The sequence below is a fragment of the Petaurus breviceps genome, unplaced genomic scaffold, assembly GCF_028583685.1.
Source record: "Petaurus breviceps papuanus isolate PSGF00001 unplaced genomic scaffold, PetGlider_PUasm1.0 91133, whole genome shotgun sequence".
NCBI lineage: Eukaryota > Metazoa > Chordata > Mammalia > Diprotodontia > Petauridae > Petaurus > Petaurus breviceps.
Genome location: NW_027187419.1, coordinates 52,160,907 through 52,180,473, shown reverse-complemented (window position 1 = coordinate 52,180,473; position 19,567 = coordinate 52,160,907). Strand labels below are relative to the sequence as shown.

At 36.9% G+C, this 19,567-nt stretch overlaps 1 protein-coding gene across 1 annotated transcript in view; it reads right to left on the bottom strand.

Annotated features, from left to right (window-relative positions):
• Nucleotides 1-19,567, bottom strand: part of RNF17 (ring finger protein 17) — a 132,420-nt gene that overhangs the window by 36,571 nt on the left and 76,282 nt on the right. Inside the window, exon 17 of the mRNA XM_069079711.1 lies at nt 2,930-3,083. Coding sequence (XP_068935812.1) covers nt 2,930-3,083 — 154 coding nt within the window. The remainder of the gene's footprint in view (nt 1-2,929; nt 3,084-19,567) is intronic.

The window sequence follows — 19,567 nt, the reverse complement described above, 5'->3', positions numbered from 1 at the left end:
TACAAACTTACTCTAATACTTGAAGGATCTGAGAGTTCACTAATTTGAGTATCTTTTTTACTGCTGCAGATTATAGCCATCCTATACTCCAACAGATATAGTATAAACTGCTGTGCCTCCCTCCCAAAAATATCACCACCTGGAGGCCAAACATTCTGGTCATAAGTTTCAAAACCATGAAGACACAAAAATTCCCCATAAATATAAGGATATTCCAGTTTGATGGGCTAAGTAGGGACTTAGATTATAGAGAGCTACAATGCAAGATATTGCTTGCTCATCCTTTCAAGTACACCCTAATTTTTTATTTAAAAATTTCCTTTCATCTAGGATTTATATTCTCAAGGTGATCTTTTAACATAAGAAGATAAATTTATTTTCATAGACATATTTCAAAAAGAACAGATAAAAGAGGTAATGTGTTTGTGCCTGTGTGTGTATGTGTGTATATGTATGTGTGCATGTGTGTGCGTGTGTGTATGTGCGTGTGTGTGTGCATGTGTGTGTATGTGTGTATGTGTGTGTATGTGTGTGTATGTGTGTGTGTATGTGTGTATGTGTGTGTATGTGTGCTCATCCATGACTCAGAAAGAAAGAGGAGCACAGTGTTAAGTTCCTGAGTGAAAGGGTACTAGAAAGAGAGACAAAATGGTATTGGGGCAGCAATATTCAACAGAATTTGGAAAACAAACCATAAATGAGCTGGAATAGAAATATGATTAAAAATAGTGATAGGGAACACTTCAACTATCTAAACATTTGCTGGAGAACTCATCCTACTAAAGAAACAGTTGTTGGTAAGCTGTCTACTTGTGTTTCAATGTATAAAAAGTGAAAGAAGCCAGTTTCTCTGGTAAAGATCTATTTCTCAAATATATAGGGAATGGAGTCAAATTTATAAATATAAGGGGCATTTCCCAATTGATAAATGGTCAAAGGATATGAACAGGCATTTTTCAAAAGAAAAATCCCAAAGCTGTCAATATTCATATAAAAATGTTCTAAATCACTAATAATCAAGAGAAATGCAAATTTTAAAAGTTCTTTAGTACCACCTCACACCCATCACGCTAACATGATAGAAAAGGCAAAGGACAAATGTTTGAGGTAAGGTGGAAAAACAGGTACACTAAAGCAATGCAGGTGGAGCTGTGAATTAGTTCAATCCATACTGGAGAACAATTTTGGAACTATACCTAAAACAGCTATAAAACTATGTATACCCTCTGACCCAGCAATTACACTACTAGATCTGTAACCTAAAGAGATCAAAGAAAAATGAAAGGGACCTTTATGTACAAAAATATTTATAGCATATCTTTTTATGATGGCAAAGAACTGGAAATCGAGAGGATGTCCATCAACTGGGGAACAGCTAAACAAGTCACTGCTTATAAGAAATGATGAGAGAGACTAGTTTCAGAAAAATGTAGCATGGCCTATATGAACTGATGCAAAGTCAAGTGAAAAGAATCAGGAAATCATTTTACACAGTAATAGCAATATTGTAATGATGATCAGGTGTGAAAGACTTAGCTACTCTGATCAATACAATGATCAAAGATAATTCTGAAGGACTCAAGAAAAATGCTATTCACTTCCAGAGAAAGAGAGAGAATTGATGAACTCTGAGTGTAAACTGAAGTATAATTTTCTCACTTTATTTTTCTTGCTTTTGGTGACATGGATAATATAGAAATGTTTTGCATACTTTTACATGTACCATAAATAGCATATTGCTTGCCTTCTCAGTGAATGGGTGTTGGGCTGAAGGGAGAAAGAGAATTGGGAACTCAAAATTTAAAAAGAATTTTGAAAATAAATAATAAAAGTGATTTTAAAAACAGTAGTTAAAAAATAAAAATGAGTGTCAAGAATGTCATCTTGAATTTTGTGTGTGGTTTCACAAATGCTTACTGTTTTAATAAATATAGCTAATGTATGTGAGACTGGTCCAGCTTTAATATGCAAAGGTGATATAAAATCTACATTTCAGAGTTATGGAGCTATAAACGTTACAACAAGGCATTTTTAAATTAATTTTAATTCCAAGATCTTTCTGAAAGTGTTTCAACTGTACTAAAATAATTATGTAACATAGGCTTCTAGTAATAAGCTATTTCTTCATGAAATTCAACATATATATTAAACACCTGTTGTATGCAAAGGTTCTGGAGAGAAAGATACATAAATTTTGGGAGACACAGTAGCATCTCAATAAAATGCTATGCTAAATTAAAATTCAGTGAAAAGCTATTTATGTTGACCATCATTATTATTTTATTTAACTAGTTGTATTCTTATTAGTTTTTTAAATACTTATCCTATATAGCATTAGCCTAATACTGAATTTAAGAAGGAAATGTAAAAAATTAAGAAAGCACCATATAAGACAATTATAAACACAACAAACAAGTTAGCTCTTTCAGCAAAGGTAAAAAGGAATACTTAGCTTGAAGAAGATAGCTGACTGGAGACAAAAAACAAATATTTAGACTAGTACAAACTTTATCTTAACATATAAATACTTTTCATCATTTTTCTCATCACTAGTTTCTGTTGCCTTGTACCATCTTTCTAGGATTTTTTTTAAGACCAAAGCTTTGTGACTAATTTAACTAGGAAAGATGCATATTCAAAGGAAAATGAAAGCGTAAGAGCAGCCAGTTTCCATCCCAATCCAATCCTTGACCTGTAATCTCTGAAGATAGATGAAAAGAAAAAGTGACTAAAAATCAAAGCTGATCCATTTCCCTTCTATCTGTCCACATAAACTTAGATTTTTATCATTTTGAGCTTTATATCTAAAATATTTTTAAATTCTAGAGAAAGTTCTCCACCAGGAGTTTCCTATTCTAATAAAATCATAAGTCTAGTCAGAAACAAAACAACAACAAAATATATGTACAAATGGCATGTATGTCCTTACCAATGACTTGTGCCCGGTACCAGACTCCATCTTCAAATTTAGCTATGCAGGCTTGCCCTTCAACTGGACAAAGAATTTCCAGATTTTCTCCATCTTCATTCTTATAGACTTCTTCAATTTTCTTCAAGAGAACTAAAAAGTCAAGGCTTTCTATCTAGGAAATGAAGAAAGTAGAGCCCATACTTAGAAATATATTTCAAAACACATGGAATAAAAAAACCAATTATTACAGTGCTATTCACAAAATAAATTACACATGTAAATTTTAAAACTAGAACTAATGTATTAAATTAGAATAGGGATGCTGATGGACTTGTGTATTATCGATATATAGAATTCCCTCTCCTAATAAAGGTTAGCATCATCCCTGCAATCTAGTCTCAGAAGAGTACTATCAAACTCAAATAGAAACAAGAGTCACTAAACCATGCATAAGGATTTCTACAGGGATTTTAATTGAGTTTTAAAATGTTGTTTTATCTGTTATTGTATTTGTACTTATTTTGGTTATTTCCCAATAACATTTTATTCTCATTTGAGCCACACATTCAATACCTCTAGCTTTACAGCACTAGAAATTTGGTTAAGTAACTTGCCCAGGATCACAGCCAATCAGTAACACAGGCAGAGCGTGAACCCAGATCTTTGTGGCTCCAAGGTTAACTTTCTATCTACTAAGCCAGGCTGCATCTTTTGCATTTAGCAGGTATTAACTGCATAATCAATTAATCATTAAATTTGTATTAAGTGACTACGTGAAAGGAACTTACATTGTACAGAGGGAGACAATTCTTTATGTATGTAGTGATATGTAAAAAAATGAATGGTGGAACAGGAAAGAAACCATTTAGAAGATGGTTCCTAAGTTGTCAAAGGAAAAGAGGCAAAGCACATAAAAAAGAGAAGGCAAGCACAGGAAAGACAAGGAGAGGGAGAAAGAGGGGAAGAGAGGGAGGGCCGAGGGGGAGGGGAGGAGGACAGGGGGAGAGGAGGGGAGAGAGAGAGAGAGAGAGAGAGAGAGAGAGAGAGAGAGAGAGAGAGAGAGAGAGAGAGAGAGAGAGAGAGAGAGAGAGAGAGAGAGAATATGTGTATTTACATTACACTGAATTCACATTACAATCAAAAGAGTGTGGGAACAGGCTGCATAGGCCTTTAAAGGCTAAACAGAGGATTTGACATTTGTTCCTAGAGGTAGAAAGAACCACTGGACTTTATGTGATTAGAGGAGTCATGTGGTCAGATTTAGGGTTAAGAAAAATTACTTTAACAGCTATTTGTAGAATGTATAGGAGTAGTGAGAAATAAGACTCTGGGAGATCAAGCAGGAGGCAACTGCAACAATTTAAATGAGAAGTGATGCACACCTGAACTAAGGTAGTAAAAGGAAATATCTGTGTGAGGGGGGTATAATTTGTTCTGGGTCCCTATTCTTTGAAACCACTACATGCTTATTCCATAGAATTTAGAGTTCAATTAAATTCAAATTAGAACAATTCCAGTTAGAGTTGGAATGGGTCTTAGAAATGATCTAAGAACAAATCCTTTATTTTAACCAATGAAGAAAATAAAGTCCAAAGAGTTAACAATGACCTCAAGTCACATCATTAGTTATTGGTGGAGGTAGAACTAGAACCCAGGTATGATTTTGAGTTGTCTTTTTCTTATGCAGATGCCTTTATCAGTAAAATATTATTTTTCTTTTACTTCATAAAACTCTATTAGATGACACAATGGACAGGGCACTAGGCATGGAGTCAGGAAGACCTGAATTTAAATCCAGTCCCAAGATACTTAGTATGGGTATGACTCTGCGCAAGTCACTTAAACCTTTGTCTGCCTCAGTTTCCTCAACTGCAAAATGGGGGTAACAACAGGACCTAAGTGGCAGGTTGTTGTGAAGATCAAATAAGATAACAATCATAAAGTGCTGACTTAGCAGTATTTATATGTTATATAAATATTTGCTATTAGTCTTGTTATTTCCAAGTATGCATGGATTATCTTGCTTTGGTTGGTTAGAGTTGGTATACAACAGGAATAAATAACAGACACCCAATGAAGTAGATGGGGTAAAAATAATGAAATGTTTACCTCCACTTTTAACTCAATTTGTATAACAGGTGGTTCTTGAAAACATCACCATCATTAACAAAAATTTATGTGCTTACTATAATGCCAACCAATGGAAATAGAAAGAGAGCCAAAAACACAGTCCATGCCCTCAAGCAGCTCACATTCTAATAGGGCAACAATACACCAACAACCACGTACCTATAAGCTACACACACACACACAAAACTGGAGGTGATCTCAGAGGGGGAGTCTGAGCTAAGTAAGCCTCTTGAAGAAGATGGGGCTTTAGCTGAGTCTTGAAGGAGATGAGAAGGCAGAATATTCCAGGTATGGGAGCCAGCAAAAAGGCACATGGTCTGGAGAGGAAGTGTTGTGTGTGAGGAACAGATGAAAGTCAATGTCAATGGATTGCAGAAAATATGGAAGGGAGTCAAGTGTGAGAAAGACTGGAGAGGGAGGAAGGGTTCAAGTTATAAAGGGCTTCAAAAGCCAGAGGATTTTATATTTTGATCCTGGGGATAACAAGGAACCACTAGAATTTATCAGTAAAGGAGTAGGGGAGAATGGATTTACATGGTTTGTGCTTTAGGAAGAAAGAGCAGGTTCAGAGCTGTTTACAAATTAGATTTCTAGAAATCTAATATTTTAAATGTATTATGAGATCCTACTATTTTTATGGAATCCCATTCTAATCATCTTTATAAACTCAAGAATCCTTTCTGAAAAGTAAGCCAATCCAGCACCTATATGAAATTTTGATTTTTAAATATTAAAATTTCTTTCATGTGAGGTTCATCCCTAGGCAAATTATAATAATACCAATGAATACACATAATTTAATAGTCATAAAGTATTTTCCTAATGACAACTCTGAAGTAGGTAGTACACATATAATCTCTGTTTTACAGATGAGGAAACTAAGATTTTGAGAGATTAAATAACTTCCTCAAGGCCACAGAATCAGTGGGTGTCAGAGACAGGATTTGAACACAGGTTTTCTGATTCAATACTCAGTGCTTCAGCGCATAAATTCATGTAACAAACACACACTCATAGATTTTTCTGATAGGACTACTAAATATTCTCAAAACCATGTTATATTTGCAACTGTATTCTCAGCATAGATGCAATCACCTCCTATGGCCTGTTTTGAGAGGGTGGATTTGTTTATACATTATTAGGAATAGCAGTAGGAACAAGAGGTAGCTACGTGGTGCTTTAGTTAGAGTGCAGGACCTAGTAGAGTCAGGAAGACTCCTTCCCTAATTCAAATCTGACTTTTGACACTTATTAGCTGTGTTGCCCTGGGAAAAGTCACTTAACTCCGTTTATCTCAGTTTCCTCATATGCAAAATGAACTGGAGAAGGAAATGGCAAACCATTTGTATCTTTGTCAAAGAAAACCCCAAACACGAAGGGGGTCACGAAGAGTTGGAAACAACTTAAATGACTGGACAACAGAAGTAGGAATAATGAGACAATTCCTTTAATTCCTAACCTAACTTTTTTTTGATGGGCTTATGTGTGTACACACGTGTATACAAACACACACACACACAGTAGGACAAAGATGGTGCCAATCTTTAGCCTATTAAAAAAAAACATCCAAATCCAAGGCAATAATGAAGGGATTACATTTATCCTTATATTTGAAACCCCAATGTAATTCTGAGATGATTTAGTGATAGCATCAGAAAATTTCACAAGATGGAGATGTTATATATCATTAAGGTAGCTAATATAAAGAAATGGCATGTACTTAAGTAGAATATTAGTATTTCTCTGCCTTGTAAATGAAGTGTAACTGAAGATTTCAAACATGCTTGTATATGTACACCCTACAAAATGGTCCCAACCCGCAGTGTTTCACAATACTTCAAAGGAGCCATCATTTAAATTGGTAAAGATAGACCTTCTATAGGCACAATCACACCTCCTTCGCACAGTTCAATGGTTTCTCAGTTGTTATGACCAAAATATTTGTTACAGTCTGATAAAGTACCTAGTCCCTACACACATAGTCTATGTCTCCAGGCATATCCTGCCTATATACACCGCTTATAGCTTCCTTCCTGCTAACACAGCCTTCAACTTAGAGATATACAAAAATCCACTTTGTCTTAATTGGTAGACAATGGGTAGTCTTCCCAGAGATCTTTTAGATCCCAGGCTCATAAAAATAGCTGCTGGGAGAACACTGAAGGGGAAGGGAACTATGTATCATATATCCCTTACTCTTTCCCCCTAAACAGTCAGAGAAGAAGTGGATATTAGCTTCTCCTCCAAACGCTATGTCCAATAAACAGTTTGCTGCTGTTCAGTTGTTTCAACTGTGTCCAATTCTTCACGACACCACTTAGGGTTTTCTTGGCAAAGATACTAGTGTGGTTCGCCTTTTCCTTCTCCAAAATCTCATTTTTACAGATGAGGAAACTGAGTCAAACAGGGTTTAGTTAGGTGATTTGCCCAGAGTCACACAGCTAGTTATGTGTCTGAGGCTAAATCTGAACTTAGGTCTTCCCTGAGCTCAATCTACTGTGCTACCTCGCTGCTCCAATCAATACTGTACTTTTTGTGAAAGCAAAACCACGGCCATTCTTAGGATAGAGATAGGAACATTACTCGATTTAATTAACACTGGCAACTCCTGTGCGAAGAAAATTCCTTTACTAATGCAGGTCAGCACCTTCTCTTCAATTCATAGCCTTAGAAAGTTGCCAAGGGCTGACTTGCCCAGTGTCATAGAGCCATAGCATGTGTCAAAAGAACCAGAATGCTGTTTGGTCATTTTTATTTTATAAGAAATATCTTTTTAAAACATTTTTTAAATAAGGTAATAAGTTTTCTCTTTTCCTGGAAGCTAGGAAACAACAAAATTATTTGTCCCCTGTATAATTGAAAGAGACCTCAGAAGCTAAAAATTCAATAAATATCTACACACACTAACTTTTATAACACACCTGAAGTCCTCTAGCAACAGAGAACCCACCATACCTCCAGAGGTAACAACCCAGTATGTTCTTAGATACTTCTTGCTAGGAAATTTTTTTAACTTAAATTTACCATTTTGCAACTTCTACACATTATTCCTACTTCTACATATTGTGTATGTAGAAAAAGACTATCTACTCTTTTATATGACAGCCCTGTTTCAAATACTTCAAGACTACTACCATGTTGTTCTCCAACTTCTCCCTCCCTACCCTCTCAAAGTCTTCTCCAGTTTAAACATCCTAAATTCCTCTATCCAATCTGTATATATAGAAGTTCAATGCCCTTCATCTGGTTATGGCCCCTCTGAAGAATCCCGTTTAACAAAGGTTCTTTCTACAATGTGGTACCTAGAACTGAATATGGTTATTAGAGACATAATACTAGGAGTGGGGAAGCTGTGGCCTTGAGGCCAAATGTGGCCCTCTAGGTCCTCCAGTGTGGCCTTTTGACTGAATCCAAAGTTTATAGAACAAATGCTCTTAATGAAAGGATTTGTTCTGTAAAGTTTGGATTCAAAGGGCCATACTGGAGGACCTAAAGGGCCACATGTGATAAGAAAATGAGATTAGATCAGCATAACCTTTGGATGAGGGCATGCAGGTTCTTTATGATCCCTGCTTCATTTTCTAGATGTTCATTAGTCATCACTTTAATATTATATAGTAGATTAAATATGAAGGGATGATACCTAAAAAATAAAATTAAGGGGTGAGAGAGAGGAATGTATTAGGAGGAGAAAGGGAGAGATAGAATGGGCTAAATTATCTCACATAAGAGGCAAGAAAAAGGTTTCACAACAGAGGGGAAGAGGGGGCAAGGTGAGAGGGAATGAGTGAACCTTACTGTCATCAGATTTGGCTTAAGGAAGCAATAACATACACGCTCAACTGGGTATCTTACTCTACAGGAAAGTAAAGGGGAAGGGGATAAGAGGAGGGCCTGATAAAAGGGAGGGCAAACTGGGGGAGGGGGTAGTCAGAAGCAAACACTTTTGAAAAGGGACAGGGTCAAAGTAGAAAACAGAATAAGTGGGGGGTGGGATAGGATGGAGGGAAATATAGACTTTCACAACATGACTATTATGAAACTGTTTTGCGTAACTACACGTGTATAAGCTACATTGAATTGCTTGCCTTTTCAATGAGGGTAGGTGGGGAGGGAAGAAGGGAGAGAATTTGGAATTCAAAGTTTTAAAAGCAAATGTTAAAAACTGTTTTTACATGCAACTGGGTAATAAGACATACAGGCAATGGGGTATAAAAATCTATCTTGCCCTACAAGAAAGTAAGGGGGAAGAGGACTGGGGGCGTGTGTGACAGAAGGGAGGGCAGACTGGGGGAAGGGGTAATTAGAATGCATGCCATCTCTGGGGGAGAGATGGGAAGAAAATTTAGAACTCAAAATCTTGTGGAAATGAATGTTGGAAGTTAAAAATAAATGAATTAATTAAAAAATTTTAAATAGCAGAAATTTTTGAGGAATTGGTTAAACACACTGTCCAGGTCAAGACATGTGTCCTCTAATCTTTTGGTACTTCTCCCTTTCTCTACCATCTTTCAAAAATTCTGCATATACACCATTTTCTTAAATACATTCTAAATGGATATGTGATCTTAACCTTAATGATCAGACTACAAAAAAAAAATTGAAAGAGAAGCAGCTCATATACCTCTCTCACTGCTATGGCTATCGGTAGTAAATACATTTTTAACCATCTAAGAGATAGAGGTAATTATAAAAGATAAAATAGCTTTGATTTTTGTTTTAAATGCTTCTGCACAGACAAAATTAAAGCACTTAAGAAGGAAAGTGGCCAAATTGGGGAAAAAAAAAACCTTTTATCAAATTTCTCTGATAAATTTATAATTTCTTTGGTATCTAAGTTATATAAACTACCTATACACACATGCACATATGACTAACATCCAATCCCCAATAAATAATCAAAGGATATGAACAAGACAGTTCTCCAAAGAACTGTATGAAAAAATATTAAATGTTAAAACAACCCTGATGTTTCACCCAACACCCTGAAAATTGGCAAAAGTGACAAAAAAAAAAAAAAGGGCAATACTCAAATACCAGAGGAATTGTGGAATGATAGGTACACTAATAGGTTCTTGGTAGAGCTATGAGATGGTACAAACCATTCTGGAAAGCAATCTGGATATATGCAAATAAAGTGACTAAGATGTCCACACCCTTTGAACCAGAGAATCATTTACTTATACCTTGAAGGAAGTTATCAATAACAAGAAAGATGCCATATATATCAAAATATTTATAGCAGAACTTTATGTGATAGCAAAGAATTAGGGGGGAAAGTAAGACAGGATGGGCATGATGAATACAGAAAAGCATGTAAAGATCTAGATGAACTGATGCTGAGTGAAGAGAGCAGAACCAAGAAAATATACACAACAACTACAATGTAAATGGAAAGAACCACACTCAAAAAAGAGCAAAAGTGAATGTAAAAAATAATAAAGATCAAGCATGACTTGAAAGAAGAGATATGAGAAGATATCCCCTAAACCACCCCTTTGTGGAGTTGGGAGGTTCACAGGTATTATACAATGAACATGTTTTTGACTTTTTCCAGTGTATAAATTGCACTGATTATTTTTCCTCTTAAAAAATACTATTTGTTGGGAGCAGAAACAGGACCTCCGTGTGGCTCCGGCTCCCACCACCTCCAATTCATGGAAAAGGGGACTTTAAACAAACTTTAAACAAAATGACACAGAGAAGCTAACCTCCTGCTGAGGTTATGGGGTAAACTATCTCATATAGAAGAGGCAAGAGAAAATGGCTACAATGGAGGGGAAGAATAGGAAGGCAAAAGGGAACAGGTCAACCTTATTCTCATTGAATTTGGCTTGGGGAGGAAATGACATACACACTAAATAGGGTATCTCACCCTACAAGAGCATAGGGGGAAGGGGATGACAGGGGGGATGATGGAAGGGAGGGCAGATTGGGGGGGAGGGAAGTTGGAAGCACCCACTTTTTTTTTTCAAATGCTTTATTAACTTCTGATTTACATCATTCATTTCTGCCAGATTTTGAGTTGCAAATTTTATTTTCTCCCCGTTTTTCCCCTATCCACCCCCCCAAAATAGAAGTCCCACAGGATATCTCCAATTTGCTCTCTCCCATACCCCTTTTGACTTTTCCAGTGGATCTCTATGCCCCAGTGCCTGTTTATCTTATCTCCCAATTACATGTTAAATAGTATTGACAATAGTATACACACACACATATACATACATATTTGAATATTTTATTTTCAAACTTTGAATTCCAGATTCATTCCCTTCCTCCCTTGTCACCCACTCTTACTGGGAAGATAAGCAGAAGTACCCACTTTTGAAAAAGGACGGGATCAAAGTAGAAAACAGAACAAGTGGGAGGTGGGATAGGAGGGAGGGAAATACAGTCAGTCTTTTACAATATATCTTCTATGGTAATGTTTTGCATTAGCTACACATGTACAACCTATACTGAATTGCTTATCTTCCCAGTAAGGGTGGGTCACAAGGGAGGAAGGGAATGAATCTGGAATTCAAAGTTTGAAAATCAAATATTTAATATGTGTATATATATATATATATATATATATATATACTATTATTAATACTATATTACATGTAATTGGGAAATAAGTTATATAGGCACTGGGGCATAGAGATCCACCATGCCCTACTGGAAAAGTCGAAGGGGGTATGGGAGAAGATATGGGAGAGAGCAGATTGGAGGAGGGGATATCCTATGGGACCACTACTTTGGGGTGGTGGGTAGGGAAAAAAACGGGGAGAAAATCTGTAACCCCAAATCTGGCAGAAATGAATGATATAAATCAGAAGTTAATAAAGCATTTGAAAAATGAAGAAAAAAATACTATTTGTTATATGAAATGACTTTCTGGAGAGGGGAGGGGTAAGGATACTGGGGATAATTAAGATGATGTAAGAAACAGAAGACATCAATAAAAACTTATTTTTAAAATGATACTTAGAAAATCAGAGGGAGGATTTTGGGATGATGGCAGAGTAAGTCAGAAAATTCCAAGCTCTCAAGATTTTCCCTCACTAAAGAGATGAAATAGTGCCTCAGGACAAATATAGAGTGCTAAAATGAATAAGAGTAGATGCAGAACAAGTGACTTCCTAGGACAGAGGTTCCCAAGGTTATTTCACCTACTTCCCCCTTTTCAAGAAGAAATTACTCAGCAGAATAGATAAGGTTAACCCTTATTTTCATTTAATGCCCCCCCAATGGCACTCAAGGATACTAATACCCCCCAGGATGGTTCCAGAACCCCCCAGGGAGTACTGCCCACTTTGGGAACCAGGACCTGGGACAATCAGAGATCTGAAAAAAAAAAAAAAATCCCAGGACATGGTTTGGTTCCTATGAAGAGTAAACACATCCAGGCTAGATCCTAAAATAGTTAAACAGCAAGCAGCAAGCCCTGGGATCAGCTAAATTGGGAGGTTACCTCAGTCCCAGCCTGGGCCAGTGAAGGAAGTTGGGCACCTAAGGAGTGAAAGTTTGAAGGAACCTTTGCTGACAAGGAATGACAGTCCTAGCTACACTGTGAAGATGCAGCTGGTGTGAGAAGGAACCAACACACACCCAGTGAATGCAGAAGCAGTAGGGAAGGATGATGCTGGCTACAGGTGCTTACAGGAGGCTGGAGATCTCAGTTTAGGTTTCAGGACAGAGAGGGAGAACTGAAGGAGGATCTGAGGTCAGAGGCTAAACCGCCCCCCCCCCCCTCTATACCCCAGGATTACAGGTGTTTACAAAAACTAAACTATTACAAACAAACAAACAAACAAAAATGCAGAGGCAAAGGAGAAAGAATCCAACCACTGAGATGGAGGTTCATCTTCAGAGGAGGATATTCAAGCAAAGAAATCCTCTTCTATTCCCAAAAGTAATGTCAAATGGTCACCTGCCCCAAAAGAATTCATAGCACTTAAAAAAAAAAGACTTTAAAAAATCCAATAAGATTGAAAAAAAAACTTAAATAAAGACAACAATCCAAGAAAAACAAGGAGATTAGGAAAAGAAAATCAACCAATTAGAAAGAGACACAGAATATTAAGGAAGAAAATTACTCCTTGAAAATTGGAATTGGGCAAGGGGAAGTCAGTGACGTTATAAGAGATCAAGAAATAATAAAACAAAATATAAAGAATGAAAAAAAAAAAAGAAGAAAATGTGAAACACCTCATAGGATAAAAACTGATCTGGAGAACAGACCAAGAAGAGAAAATATAAGAATAATCCACTGATCATCATTCTGAAAACCCCAGATCAGGGATAAAATATTATTAGCAACAGGAAAAAAACCAATTTAAATATGGTAGTGCCACAATTAGAACTACACAAGACCTAGCATTGGCAACACTAAAAGCAGAACTTGAAACATTACATATTGAAGAGCAAAAGAACTGTACTTCCAGCTGAAAATATCATATCCAGCAAAGCTAAGCATAATCCTGAATTTTAAAAAATGGACATTTAATGAACTGTTAGTCTTTCAGGACTTTATTAAAAAACCTCAACAGAACAAAAAACTGAACTTAATATTTGACATACAAAAGCCAAGAGAAATACAAGGTACATACCAAAGACTAATTACAAGGGACTCAATAAGGATAGACTGTTTACCTTTTATATATATATATATATAAAATACATGTCTAAGATTGTTATCAGTAATTGGGTAGTTTGTAAGAAAGATTGGGGCAGACCTAAGACTTTAAATGTTTAGTAATAGTTAAAAAGATTAATTATTTTATACAAATGAGGTACAAGAGGAATAACCAACACATTAGATGGGGGAGGAGGGCTGTTAGTTCTGGAAACCATTGTCAGGAACTTTCATCAAGAATAGGTTCAAGAGGGAATACATATATATCCAGAAAAATATAAAAGTCTTCTAAATTCAGGAAAAAATGCCAAGGTGACAGGGAGGAGGGAGAGGATAAGGGAGGAATCTCTGAAGGGGAGGGTGAGGGAATAGGTTAAAGGAGGGGTATAGAAGTGTGTTCAGATGAATTAATGGGAGGATAAGGGAGGGATCTTCAGAGGGGAGGGTGAGGAAATGGGCCTAAGGGGGGTGGGGTAGAGAAGGATGTTTAGATTTATGGGAACGGGAAGATAAGGACCCTGGGCTGGGAGGTAGGTTAAATAATAGGAGGGAGGCAAGGTAGCAGGTAAAAGTAAAGTGGAAGAGTTAGGAAGGATAGGAAATGAAAGATATGCAATATAAAAACAAATATAAATATAAAAATATATGCAATATAAAACAAATATAAATAAACAAATATAAAAAGATATGCAAAATAAAAACAAAAATCACACACAGAATTTGTTAGGGAAAATGTGTTTATAAGTACATGTATATATCTATATATAAATATGTCTGTGCTTAATTATAGCCTGGGGGGAAAGAAAGGAGGAAAAATAAAGTACAGCAGAGAACAGAAGAAAACTTACAAGGAAGCAAAGAATTTGGACAGTTCACAACACAGCACGTAGTATTTATTACATAAGTTTTCTTGACATGGAAATTTATTGCTATATATTTTGAATCCTCTCATGTTCTGCTATGCACATGACACGCTTTTTTTCTTATTTTGTATTTAAGCTTATATGTTTCTTTTTCTTACTGTGTTATCTACGTTTTAGTAATAAGAAAAAAGGATAAAAAAGGATAATTGATAATACCTTATCAATCACATCAGTCAATTCTTTTATGAGGGTGCAAATCCAGTAGCCTGAGAAACTTCTACGATATCTTGACCAACAAGATAGAGAACTACACATTTTCTCTCATCCTTATCATCTCTCAAATCTCACCAAAACAGAAATTATACAATAAAGATAAAGCAACTTCAGTTCTCTTCATGGTCTAGCTCTAAACCTGTGGCCTTCTAGGTCCTCAGGGGCCTTTGGACTGAGTCCAAGTTTTACAGCACAAATCCTTTTATTTAAGGGAATTTGTTCTGTGGAGTCTGGATTCAGTCAAAGGGCTGCACCCAAGCCTCAGAGGTCCAAACAACAGAAATCCTCTTATGCTACAACAGCACCTGCATGGCAGTGCTCTGAATGTTAGCCAGGGAACTAAGGAAAAGAAGAATGTGACAGCACACTCTGAAAGTGCGCTGGGTAGAGATGGAGAGATAGAGCTGTTGGAGTCTCCTCTAAACCTAAGGGAAAGAGTTCAACATCCAGCTCAGGCCATTTCTATCCCTCTGACAGTGACTTGGGGGCAGAGACCTAGGCTAAAGAAGTATGGTAAAAGGCATTGGGATCCAGTCCCCATGGAAATTATCATCAGAGGGGAGGGAGTCAGAAAGTGAGTATTAGGGGAAACCAGGGGCGGGGGAGGGGGGGGAGACTGAAATCACCAAAGATATCAGGAAAAAAATCTCAAAAGACCTTTGGTATAAGCATATTAATCAATAGGAAAAAATAATAAACAGGTCTACAGACACCGGACAAGGTCAGCACAGGAGCACACGGCACACAGAACAACCCCAATGCACAAGGAGACGGTGCACATCAGCACAAAAGGAGGTGCCAAACCCATAGTGGGGCTCTCCCAGACCTATGATGACACACTACAATAGAGACAAATGCCAAATAAAAGCTTTTAACTCACTACCCAGTTCCACATCACAGATCCAGAGAAGAGTGAGAAGGAGAACTGAACACAGCAGTGGCATTCCCAAGTAAAAAGGACATGGGTGGTAGTCAGAGAAAGGAGGAAATTTGGAAATCAGCAGCAGCACTGGTGTGACTCACACCCTAAGCTTCAGAGCAGTGTCTCAGTTCCAGCATCTAGCCTAGTCTGAAGAACAACCAAGACAGGAATCCTAAGCCAAAGCCAAAAACGAGCCTAAAATTCTATGTTACTGAACTAATAGAAATTTCCAATTAGCTGATAGGTGCTGGGGTCTAGCAGCAGTCTACTATTTTTTGGGGGGGAGGGGAAGCAATTAAAGTTAAGTGATTTGCCCAGAGTCACACAGCTAGTATCAAGTTTCTGAGGCTGGATTTGAACTCAGGTCCTTACTGACTCCAAGGCCAATGTTCTATTTGTTGGGCCACCTAAGTTGCCTCTGCAACATTTTATTCTTTCTCAGATACAAATCCAGGAATAAGTGAGAAAAAATCAGACCTTGCATTGGATCAGACCGCTTTTGGAGTATTGAAAACTTGCAAGTCCCCAGCTTATCCTTGAGATCCTGGAATAACACAACATTCAATATCCCAAGAAAGCAGCAAGGGGGCCAGCCTAGATCTTTCCTTCAAAAATGTGACAGAGGCCAGCTCTAATATCCTGAAATCAGGAAGCTGGAAGAACAGACACACAAAAAAGAACCCCAACATAATGAGCTATCATAGTGGCAGGGATGCTCCAGATAAAAAGAATTACTCCAAAACATCTACAAACAAAGCATCATAGAAAAACACAGCTGAGGCACAAATTCAACTAGACTTACTATAAGATAAAGCAAGTGTTCTTTAAAAAAAAAGTTTAAAGACTCTTGAAAATGTAAAGTATCTCATGATAAAAACACTAACCTGAAAAAACATATTGAGGAGAAAATAAAGAACCATGCAACTATTTGAACACCATTACCAAAAGAGAACTCAGACGTTCTGTTCCAAGAAATCTTAAAAACAGTAACAAGACTGCCCAGGTCTTTTAGAACTAGAGGGCAAAGTAGAAACAGAAACAACCCACCAAGCATCTCATGAAAGAAATTTCAAAATGAAGACTCCTAGGAATAGCACAACCAAAATCTAGAGTTACCAGGTCAAAGAATAGCACAAGCAGTCAGAAAGAAGGAATTCAAGTACTGAAGAGCTATCATCAGACTCACATGATTTAGCAGCCACCATTATAAAGGAATAGAGAACTTAGAATACAACATTATAGATGGCAAAGGATGTGAGTTTACAGCCAAGAATGACTTACTCCCCAAAATTAGCATAATAGTACAGAAGAAAAATGAATCTTTAACAAAACAGAGGACTCCCAAACATTCCTGATGAAAAGAGGAGAACTTCAGAGAAATTCAAGTTCAAACCCAGAAGTCAAGAAAAGGATAAAAAGGTAAACATATATGAACGATGATACAGGGCTAAACAAAGATAAAACTGCTTATATCAAATATAGGGAGATGAAAAAAACAACAAAAAAAGAAAGCCAAATAGTGGCACAGTAAATAGAGAACTGGCCCTGGAGTCAGGAGGATCCAAGTTCAAATTGGACCTCAGACACCTGACACTTAGTAGCTGTGTGACTTTGGGCAAGTCACTTATACCCCCAATTTCCTTGTGTTCCTACCCTCCAAAAAACAAATATGGGGAAATGATATATATGTCCTCTCTGAACCTTATCATCATTAGGGTTAATAGAGGGAGTCCAACTGGATAAGGCCTAGGAATGCTTCTGTAATTTAAAATTTTTTTTTTGGGGGGGGGAGGGAAGGTAGGGCAATTGGGGCTAAGAGACTTGCCCAAGATCACACAGCTAGTTTTTAAGTGTCTGAGGCCATATTTGAACTCAGGTCCTCCTGACTCCAGGACCAGTGCTCTATTTACTGCGCCACCTAGCTGCCCCTGCTTTTGTAATTTTAAGAAAAGAATGGAAAGAGGGGGAAGAGGAATACATTGGCAGGGGAGGGAAAGGAATATTAGGGGAAATTCTCACATATATGGGGTATACAAGTAGATAGACAGCTATATAAATAAGGAGGAAGAGGTAGGGAGAAGTGGCTGACACTTGAACCTTACTCTCACATGAACTGTTGCAAAAAGAGGATAGACATACAGTTGGCTACAAAAATCCATTTCACTCAATACGAAAATTGGGGGAGGGCGGGAGGGAATGAAGTTAAGGGGAGAGATAACAGAGTATGTACAAGAATATTTATAGCTCTTTAAGTGGCAAAGAATGGTTATCTGATGAATGCCCATAAACTGGCTAACAACTGAAAAGTTGCAGCATATCTATGATGGAATACTAATGTCTTTAACTCTAATCAGTGTAATGATCAACCAAGATTCCAGAAGACTAATGATGAAACATGCTACTCATCTCCTGAAAGAGGCACGAATGACTCAGGATGCAAAATGAGACAAACTTTTTTTTGGGACATTGCCAATGCGGAAATTTGTTTTAACCATATGTGTTTATAATGTTTTTTTCCTCCACGTTTTCAATGGAGAGGAGCTTGGGGAGGTGAAAAAGTGGATCTTGGCTGGTTAAAACAAAAATATTTTTTTTAAAAAATAAAGCAAATATACTATAATAAGGTGTATATAATGTGGTACTGAATAAGGGAGAGAAGTTAAGAATTTTTTTTTTTGCTTTTTTTTTTTTTGGACTGCAATTGGGATTAAGTGATTTGTCCAAGGTCACATGGCTAGTTTTTGGTGTTAAGTGTCTGAGGCCAAATTTGAACTCGCATCCTCCTGACTCCAGGGCCTGTGTTCTCTCTATTCACTGCACCACCAGTCGCCCCAAGAAATTAAGAATTGTAAGAAATTTCACCATCTGCATAGTAAAAATAATTTAAAGAAGAGAAAAATTTGAGTCTATGATAGCAAATCTCAAGATTTACAAGAAATACAAATCAAGGTGAAGGGCAATCCAGAAGAAAAGAAAGCACCATTAAAAGAAAATGAGTTTTCTATTTAAGCAAAATGTATCAATCTCAACGACAGAGTCCATAGAGACAACCTAAGGATCACAGGTCTTTCAGAAAAACATGAGTCAAAAAACCTGAACACTGAGACATAAGAAAAATACCCAGAATTTCTGAAAACAGAGAAGAAAATTAAAAAAAAAAAGAATGCAGAGATCACCTCCAGGAGAAAAACAAAAACAAGACTGCAGACCTGTAGTGGCTAAATTTAACAATTCAATTCAGAAATAAGAAATTCTCCAAGTGATTAAGCCTAGTAACTTGAACGTGTCAAAAACAGGAAGATGCTCTCTTATGCTGGGTGCCAATTCCCTTTTGTTTTCTCTCCTTTCTAGGCCAGAGGCAAAGCGAAGGTTAAGAATTAAACAGTTCTGCCTTTTCTTGTGTTGTTATAGTCCTAGTCATCTTTTAACAGTAGTCCCATCCTCCTCTCTTCTCTACTCTATGTAAGGAAAAAAAATCCTTTTACATACACAGTCCTTAGCTTTTTCAAACAAGCATAAGTGCTTCTGTTCTTATAAAATAGTTTGGTTCCATCTTTTGTGTCTCTTTAAAAATATAACCACATTAATCTCATTTGATAATTGCCCAGTTTTCCTCATCAGAATTGTTTCACTTGTCCTCAAATCAACATTTTTTTTCTTGAAAGCTTCTCATTCCTTCTAGATTCAATTTCCCTGTAGAATTTTAGGTCCCAGGATACCACCTTTTTTCCTGAACTCTGAAATCTATCTAAAAATCTGACTTTCCTATCCTCTATTTGTAAATTCTAAGTTGGAGGAGTTATTTCTTCCCAATATTTCCACTTTAGCATAGAAAATTCAACCAAGGA